The sequence below is a fragment of the Calypte anna genome, chromosome 1 (assembly GCF_003957555.1).
Source record: "Calypte anna isolate BGI_N300 chromosome 1, bCalAnn1_v1.p, whole genome shotgun sequence".
Lineage (NCBI taxonomy): Eukaryota > Metazoa > Chordata > Aves > Apodiformes > Trochilidae > Calypte > Calypte anna.
In genome coordinates, this window is record NC_044244.1 from 1,889,238 (window position 1) to 1,899,245 (window position 10,008).

Here is a 10,008-nt window from a genome sequence, read left to right on the forward strand (position 1 = left end):
TGCATACAAGTGCCTCAGGATCATTGCAGGAAAATTGATAGTTGAAAAGGATCCTTTGCCATATACAATTTATTCTCAATGAATGTTCTGAGCTACCCATCTTGAAGAAGAACTGCTGCTTTTCTAACACTGGAGAACACCATTAGCAATAAAAGTAGGTTTAAGAGACCATTAGAGTACATACAGATCAAAATAACTCTGCTTTATTTCTTGTGGCAGCAATTTCCCAAATGTAACAGCAAGCACGACACTCATACATCTGTCTTTCTCACTCCACATCCCAAACCAGGGTATCAATTCTATTGCTTTAGAAAGAGAAGTCTGAATGCCAACTCATTAGCAAGCATCCCCTTACCAAGGTTCACTGTAAAAATAATTAAAATAATGGCCAAAATGCACTCAAAAGAACTCCACTTGTGAAAAATATACTATGTGCCAGGCTTTTTTGCCTTGGATTTCAGCTTCTGCAGACATGAAAGTAGGAAATGCACTGTGTCTTGCCTCACTTCTTGCTATCTGTCATATGTGGTTTTCCTGTGTGAAAGCTCAGCACAAAGATCTCAGTAAGATCTTGTGGAGTCACTGCTAGTTTGTTTTCTCCCAATTAAAAGCAGCTATTAAAGGCCAGTTTTAAAACATAGCAATCTTTAATTGGAAAGAAAAACGCCTAACAATAAACAAAAGGCAGAAACATTCACCAATTAAAAAATCTAACAAGATGTCTCCAAAAAATAGCATTTGCTAAATGCCAGGCTGCTTGTTTCAGAGTAGAAAAGCTGCTTCAACCAGCAACAAAACAAAAGGTTAAGAAAAATCAATATACATACCCATTTGCCCTCTGAAAGTTAAATAAAAAAATTCCCCAAGTTGTCCTCCAGCAGAGGAGCAGAATTTTCTCCATTCTCTGCACTATTTTTAAAAAAAGACATTGCCAAATTACCAGCATCAGACCAGCAAAAGCTGCTGGCCTCCTGTGACAACATTTTGACCTTAGAAGGTACCTTTTATTTAAAGAGACCAAAGGATCCTCCTCATATATGAAGGAATTAGCATGTTTTTAAAGTGGCTGTGCTGAGGCTGAAGTGCAAGCACTGCAGTTTGGCCTCCCAGAACTAGCAGCATGGGGACGGCAAGCATAGGGACACCAATACCCTACTTGAAGTCACAGGAGCTCTCTTCATGTAGGAACTAATGGTGATTTCTTCTCACCAGTGTAAAGATGAAGGGAAATGTGAAGATGCTCTCATATCCCCTGATGGCAGAAGAAAAAAGCCTGCTCACCTTGGTGAGCCACAACAAAGATGGATTTTAATAGCAGACTTCACAAATATTCATTAAGCTTCCCAAAGAGTCTTCACTTCCAAAAGATTTATGGTTATGAACATACTTCCTAACCACCCTCTGTTTCTCCTTTAAGAGAAACAAGAGGGAAAACTGTGCCCAAGACCTCAGTGTAACCCAGCAGCAGCACTGTTGAGGGTGTAATTAAACCGTCTTGTAACTCAGTTATCCCAGGAGCTCCTGGCTCTTTCCAAATGGATCAGTCCTCTCCTGGAGCAGTGCTGCACACCCTTCACCTTTGATAGGAGGAGAGATAAGGCACCAGGTGCCATCCAACAAATAATTTTTTACTTATCCCAGGAGGGCTGTTGCCCCCACACTCCTGTAATGCTGAACTGAAAAGACAGCAGGATCTCTCTGATGAGGAAAAGCTGAGGAACTTGGGTCTTTTTTAGTCTGGAGAACATTGAGGGGGGATTTCTTAGAAGTATTTCAAGGGTGGGTGTCAGGAGGAGAGGGCAGTCTTTTTTCCCTGGTGCCCAGGACAAGAGCTAACAGACACAAACTTGAGCATAAGAAGTTCCATCAAAACATGAGGAGGAACTTTTTGACTTTGAAGGGAGCAGAGGACTTGGAACAGGCTGCCCAGAGAGATGGTGGAGTCTCCATCTCTGGAGACATTCAAGACTTTCCTTGGACACCATCTTGAGCAATCTGCTCAAGCAGGGCTGTTGGACTGGATGGTTTCCAGAGGTCCCTTCTAACCCTAACATTTTAACATTTGAACCTTAACCTTCTAACATTGTGACTGATTACACTATACAAAAATCCTCCCTTCAAGCCACCAGAGAGGTTTTACCCTGCTAAACAATCTGGACTGTTGTTCATGGGGATGTCCAGGTTTTAGAACCAAAGACAGACCACCAGGAACCCAAGAGGAACCCCTCAGGCTTGGTGGTTCACTCCCTGGACACTGCCACTCTGTTCAAGTTGTGCTACAGGGCAAGACAGACACCAGACATCTGCACCTTGTGCCTTGGGAGCCAGAAATCCCCACTCTGAACCAGACTCCTGCAGGGTTAGCACCACCAGGCAGATCCTGGTTCAGATCAAACACCAGGATTATATTCCCAGTTTCATCCTCTCCTTCTGCTCAGGAAACATCTTCCAAATTAGTCCCTACTTGAAGCTGCCTTTTGTTTCTCTTCTTGGCAACAACCAGAAAACCAAGGTGAATTCCATCAGTCCAGGTATCCTCCTACAGGAAACAAATCCCAAAGAACAGACGTGTTCCCCAACACAACTGGAAAATCTGAGACTTTGTAGGGACAGAAAAGAGATCAAAAGTGGCACAGGCTTTCCTCTTGGCTCTTCCTTCACCTCCGAGCTTTCTGCATTCAGAGCTGCTGAAAAACACCTCTGCAGAAACCAGAGAACACTCAACATTCCTGAATTACACCAAGGTTGCAATTTCACTCTCTCCAACTCCCTGAAAGGAGTTTGGAGCCAGGGGGGGGGTTGGGCTCTTTTCCCAGGCAACTCTCAGCAAGACAAGAGGGCAGGGTCTCAAGTTGTGCCAGGGGAGGTTTAGGTTGGAGATTAGAAAGAATTTCTTTCTGGAGAGGGTGATCAGGCATTGGAATGGGCTGCCCAGGGAAGTAGTGGATTCTCCGTGTCTGGAGATATTTCCAAAGAGCCTGGATGTGGCACTGAGTGCCATGGGCTGGGAACTGCAATGGGAGTGGATCAAGGGTTGGACTTGATGATCTCTGAGGTCCCTTCCAACCCAGCCAATTCTATGATTCTATAACACTGATGAAACCTCCACCACCACACTGACATTATTAACTTCCCTGAGCACTAACATCCTGATTTTAGACCATATCCCATAAATTCCTATTTCTTACTTGACTTCAGTGATGCTATGTTACAATTTGTCAAGGACTTAACCCCAAACACTCTCCCTGAAAGTAAGACACTTTTTCTCTGGGAAGTCAAGGGAGATAAATACAAGGATCCCTAAAGTGAGTCTCAGAGCAAAGTGATCTCAGAGCCTTGCAACTAGAAAGCTACTGAGCTGGAGTAAATATCAGAAATTATTTCTTCATTAATGAAATAATTTATATTTATAAAAGGTTCACATTTCAAGCATTTTCTAGACAATCACATTGAACTGATTTTGCTGACCTACAGAGCAGAAAAAACTCTCTTGGCTATAACCAACTAAAATAGCATCAGATTAGAAGAAGCTCTTCTGGTTTTGTTTGCTTCCAGCAGAAGAATTAAAAGTTTGGCTACTTTTCATACACTATCTCCCTTTATGGGCCATTCACCCAGCAAAGAGAGAAATAAACTGCCTTCTAAATACACAGGGAAATGCAAGTGTAAAACCACAAGGACTGGCAGAAGACTCTATACATAAATGTTTTGGAAATAAAGCTATCATAAAAGAAAATGCTGCTACAATTTAAACCAATAGCCTCCTGCTAAATTTTGTAGTGGTTTTTTTGAAGTTGAATAAAGTTACAAGAGAGATAATTTTAACCCACCCAGGTCTAAATTGGTTTGAAATGCTATTTTAAGAGCATAGAAAGCAGGAAAAAAAATAAATAATAATAAAAAAAATCTGTTGCTTGGCAAGTTCCTCTTCACCTGAACTACTACATAAAAACAGCATGCAGAAGAAAGTATTTTAAATTGCTTTCCATGCCATTTGCTTTTTCTACTTGGCTAACCCTAAGAAACACAAATATTATTAACACACCACTTTTTCCTCCCTTTGCAATCTGTTCTACTCTCAGGTTTTCATGGTCTGGCTCAACATGACACTTCAAGCTCTGCAAAGAATCTCTACACCCAAATTAAGTTCTGGTGGTTTAGTTATCAGGGTGTTCTAGTGAATAAGTTTAATTTCACAAGGTTGATGTGAAACCTGAGTGTTGTGACTGAGCAGTGGACACAAACTAGAAAAGGAATCACTCTATGTGAGGCATTATTGGACAAACATGAGTTATTTGGAGAACACAGCAGCAGGAGCTCACTCTCATAAATGAAGTAACAAGTCCAAATTTATTAAAACAGAGATAAGAAAAGGAGGCCCTTAAAATACTCCTGGAAATTACAAATTCCAGAAAAAAAATTAAAAAATAAGGAAGGTTACAACAGGAAACATTGCAGCAATCAATGCACCTTTAGTGTTCTTTCTTCCACTGTCTACAAATTACTCCTAAATAAAGCTCCCTTCCCCAGCTTACTCAGATTTGAGGCTGATAAAGAAACAAAGCACAGCACACTTGAAATCCACACTATTTCTCCTTGTCCCAAACACAGGCTGAAAGCACCCAGCAAACCCCTCAAGATTCAAGTGAGATGCCCAATTTTTTGCAGGTTTTCATAATTAATCCTGTATTTGTTATGCAAATGGTCCCTGTGAACCCAGGAACAACTTCACTCATGAGTGTGTTTACACCAAAATATTCAATTTACAGGAACAGCACCCATTTTTCTGGTGCCATATTCAGGTATTACCTTCCCATAGCTTTTCCTTTCAACTTTTGTCAGACATAAAATAAAAAGCTACCAAAGTAAGGGTTGGACTCAATGATCTCTGAGGTCCCTTCCAACCCAGCCAATTCTATGATTCTATGATTCTACACGACTGCCACACCTCATGTTTGTCTGAAGTCATCCCAATGTACACCTTTTTCCACCTGAATCCATATATATGGAACTCCAAGCTAAACCAGTTTGGGTTTATAACAGGTTTCTTTATGAAACTAAAGAGCCACACAGACTTGAGACAGGAAAATCAGGCACCACAGTCTGTGTCAAGCAGCACTTTTCAGTCCTTGTTCAGGGTGATTCTTTGTTACCTAGCACCAGACAATTCAGAGCTGACAGTCACAACCCCAGAGCTGAACACTTCTGTGAAGCAGCTGCTTTTATTCACAACCAGCATCTACCTCGAGTTCTGCAAGATCTGAAAGAAGAGTTTGCAGAGGAATAAAAAAAGAACTGATTTTTGTCCTAAACATTATCAGCCATACAGGATTTTTAAAGCATAACATGTCCTAAATACAGAACTATTTCTACAGTAACTTCTCCAAAGTGAGAGAATTACTCTATTTTCTGGCAAAGAGTAGGAACCAAAGCTTGGAAGTTCATTACAGCTCACAGTATCATACCAGAGTGACTGCTTGTATAGGGGGTGTGCATAAGACCAAAATTTAAAACCTTCAGCTGCCACCCCAGTGGTTATCAGCAGCATAGAAGGGATTTACAAGTTGAAAAAAACATGAGGGAAAAGCAGGAAAATTAATTCAGGTCCTTGCCTGGATTGAACTGTATCCCAGACCCACCCTCTAGCTGAGCAGAGGGGATTTCAGGAATGAGGGCAGGGAAAAAAATCGACACTTTAAACACGATTAGATGCAACTGCTTTGATTTTTACACCTAGGAAGACAGGGAAACAGGATGGGGAGGGATAGGGAAGCAGGATTTTCCCACCATCACATCCTGACCTAGGATGGAGTCAGCACAAGGGACTTCCTAGTCCCTCAGCTTTTTCAACCAGCCGTATTTTACTCAGGGCTACTGTGTGTTAGAGGATGGGGGTCAAGCAAGGACTCCACAGCAAGGAGAAAATGAAGTTTTGACCCTCCCTGTTATAACATTAACCCAGGGATAACGACAGGGCTTGCTCCTGCAGCCAGGAAAGTGAGGGAACCAGAGGGGGGTATGAACCAGACAGGCTGAGAGGATAACACCCCTCAGGACAACACCAGCACCAACACTGAGGTTTCCCCCACCACCCTCAGGGCCCTGAAAAGTCCCCACAGCTCTGGAAGGGCCCGGAGAGGCCTCCAGAGCACCTCAGGGCCCACACAACTCCCTGGGCCACCCGCTACAGACGGGACGGGGCAGGACGGGACAGGAGGCTGCGGAGCGGGGCCGCGCAGCCCCTACCTGATGACAGAGATGAGCAGCCCCGAGGGGTCCTTGCTCTTGCTCATGGAGCTCCGGTACCGGCCCGCTGCCTCGCCCGCCGCCATCTTGAGCGCCTTCCCCCTCCCCTCACACCTGAGGTAACCGCCCCTGATGGCGCGGCGCAGCCAATAGGAAGAGAGGAGGCGGGCAGCCGCCGGCCCGCAGACCAATAGAAGGTGAGGAGGGCGGGGCTTGCGCTGTGAGGCGGCGGCGCGGGGCTCGCTGGGAGTTGTAGTTTTTATGGCGGAGGCTCCGGCCTCCTCCGCTCATAGCCTGGGGGTGACAGAAAGAAGCCCGGGGAGTGACAGAAAGAAACCCGGTGCCGACGACACAATTCCGATTAAATTTGATGAATGGATTCAGAAATGACCGTGCCCAAAAGCCATCGTTTATTCTGGAAGCAGTGGGAAAAGTGGGTGGGAGCCTGAGGGACCAAAGCAGAGCCTGGCTGTGCCTCCTCACAGCACCTGAGGCTCCTCCAGGTCTTCACCAGGCTGGAAGATGGGGTGGATTTAACCAATTATAGGGTTTTAAATTAAGAAAAATGTGATATCTATCTACAGACCCTATGAGGAGAGGCTGAGGGAGCTGGGGGTGTTGAGGCTGGAGAAGAGGAGGCTCAGGGGAGACCTCATCACTCTCTCCAACTCCCTGAAAGGAGGTTGGAGCCAGGGGGGGTTGGGCTCTTTTCCCAGGCAACTCTCAGCAAGACAAGAGGGCAGGGTCTCAAGTTGTGCCAGGGGAGGTTTAGGTTGGAGATGAGAAAGAATTTCTTTCTGGAGAGGGTGATCAGCCATTGGAATGGGCTGCCCAGGGAAGTAGTGGATTCTCCGTGTCTGGAGATCTTTCCAAAGAGCCTGGATGTGGCACTGAGTGCCATGGGCTGGGAAGTGCAGTGGGAGTGGATCAAGGGTTGGACTTGATGATCTCTGAGGTCCCTTCCAACCCAGCCAGTTCTATGATTCTATGATTCTATTCTATGATTCATCTTGCCAGAAGAACTCCAGATCTCTCAACCTTCTGTCCCTGTGTCCAGGATTCCTTTATGAAACTGTGTAATATGAGATATGAAGAACATTGCAGACTAAATGAACAGTGCACACAGAACAGGGTCTTCATACTCTCAGCAAGACAAGAGGGCAGGGTCTCAAGTTGTGCCAGGGGAGGTTTAGGTTGGAGATTAGAAAGAATTTCTTTCTGGAGAGGGTGATCAGGCATTGGAATGGGCTGCCCAGGGAAGTAGTGGATTCTCCGTGTCTGGAGCTATTTCCAAAGAGCCTGGATGTGGCACTGAGTGCCATGGGCTGGGAACTGCAGTGGGAGTGGATCAAGGGCTGGACTTGATGATCTCTGAGGTCCCTTCCAACCCAGCCAATTCTATGATTCTATGATTCTATGAAAGCAGCATGTCCTAGGAACTGTTCTGTCAGGAATATTGGCTGCACATCAAAGGCCTGAGCAGGTTCTGGTCACAGGAGGTTGTTGGAGCATCCTCATCCTTGTGCTCCACTCTTGCCATGGGATTTTCTTTAGGAAAGGAAAGGTTCATGTGGCTGTGTTCAAGGTTAGAAAACAAAAGATTATTTCTGAGTGCTTGCTGGACAATCTAGAGCAAATCTGACCACCACAGCCTGGATTTCCCCATTTGCAGAGGAAGGTGAAGGATCCCACTGAAGCCCTTTGGGAGCCCTAAAAGCACCACCCAAGACTCAGGTTTGTTCTAACGGAGGCAAAATTTACTTATTTCTGCAGTAACAGGCAGGTATTAATAGCTGTTGTGTGTTCTCAAAACCAGGTTCACTCCATCATGTCAAAGACACTGCCCCTGGCTGCTGCTCTGGAGTTGTTGCTTCAGCCTAAAGCTCCACATTAACAATTTTAATTGCAGGGAAATTGCTGATATCTGGAGGTAAGTCAGCAGTATCCATTTATATGCTTTATATTTGAAATACAAGGTAACTGGAAGTGTGGTATTCCCAGGGCTTATTTCCAAGGGGAAGATTTCCAGAGGAGCAGTTGTAGAAGAATTTCTATTTATTATCAGTGGCTTTATCTATTATCATTAGCAGAATGGCAGGGGGACATGGGCACTTTAATTCTGAAATAAAACACACTTTATTCCTGAATAACCAATGTGTTTTCAGAACTGAATAATTACTCCAAAGTAAAGTGATTTTTACCTCCAGACAGGGTGTGAACTTGAAGTGTGTTCCTTATGGCTGTTCTGCTCCATTTCCCCTGTGCAGACAGGCTCTCAGCTCTACAATTTGCTGTCCAGCTACCCCAGAAAAACTCATTTTTGTTGATTTTCTGGGCAGTTTTGCTAATGCCTTTGCTTGAGGTTGGTGATTTGAATGGCAGGAGCTTTATGCACTGGCTGGAGGGAGTTTTTTCTCAAACTGCAGACTTGCCAATATTGTTTTTTTGTTAATTGGCAATTCACATTGACTGCTCTGTACCAGCACGTCCTGGAGATTGCAGTGGGGATGAAATCAATGTGTCCTACCTTTTAATTCCTGACAGCTACAATAATCACCTCATTTAGGAGGAACTTCATTGGGACAAACAATGGCAAATCTCCCCCAGAACTGTAACCTTGCTGACTTTCAATCCTGGCCTCTAATTGCTAAACCACTTGTTTCATTTACAAGCTCTTTCCCCTCACTCTCAACCCAAGCAGCACTCTAGGTGTGAATTTATGTTTTCTTTAAACAAAAGGGAAAAAATCAACATAGTGGGGGCTGATGAACACTGGGGTCTTTCTTCATTATTAATATATGATCCAATGAGGATAAAGGGTTAGGAGAACAACATTTTCTCCTTATCAGCTCTTTCCTGAAAACTAATGGATTGGAAATCAGGGGACAGAAATGTACTTCTCTTTTTCACATTTCTTTCACTTAGCATTTTAGGACTATGAGGCACATGTAGTAAAATGAGTGGTCTCTTGACTGTTCAAACCAAATAAAGTCTGAGCTGACCAAAAACTTTTCTTGATGATGAATTAATCACTATCACAACTTGTCTGTAAATATTAGAGGAGAAAATGATCCCCCCAAACCATAAGGGACTTGGAAGCACAGATGGTTTCACTCCTCCCCTCCACCGTTCATAACGAAAGAAAAGGAGAAGGTGAGCACATACTCTGCTGTTCTTCATTTATTGGGCCAGTTGCCCAAGGGACCATGAAGTGGCAGAGAGCCCTTCCAAAAAGAAGCCTAGAGAGGCAGAGACAGAGCAGTTCTTTTGTTTAGTCTCTTTGGGAAGCCTTTCCAACCTCCACTGGTAAAAAAACTCCTTTCCCCACATAGAATCAAAGTATCATAGAATTGGCTGGGTTGGAAGGGACCTCAGAGATCATCAAGTCCAACCCTTGATCCACTCCCACTGCAGTTCCCAGCCCATGGCACTCAGTGCCACATCCAGGCTCTTTGGAAATAGCTCCAGACACGGAGAATCCACTACTTCCCTGGGCAGCCCATTCCAATGCCTGATCACCCTCTCCAGAAAGAAATTCTTTCTCATCTCCAACCTAAACCTCCCCTGGCACAACTTGAGACCCTGCCCTCTTGTCTTGCTGAGAGTTGCCTGGGAAAAGAGCCCAACCCCCCCCTGGCTCCAACCTCCTTTCAGGGAGTTGTAGAGAGTGATGAGGTCTCCCCTGAGCCTCCTCTTCTCCAGACTGAACACCCCCAGCTCCCTCAGCCTCTCCTCAGAGGATCTGTGCTCCAGTCCCTTCAC

The 10,008-nt window shown here is 44.6% G+C and overlaps 1 protein-coding gene across 1 annotated transcript in view; it reads right to left on the minus strand.

Moving 5' to 3' along the window:
- Positions 1–6,365, minus strand: part of EXOC4 (exocyst complex component 4) — a 445,477-nt gene extending 439,112 nt beyond the window's left edge. Inside the window, exon 1 of the mRNA XM_030457542.1 lies at positions 6,247–6,365. Coding sequence (XP_030313402.1) covers positions 6,247–6,332 — 86 coding nt within the window. The 5' untranslated portion in view covers positions 6,333–6,365. The remainder of the gene's footprint in view (positions 1–6,246) is intronic.
- Positions 6,366–10,008: the final 3,643 nt, after the last annotated feature.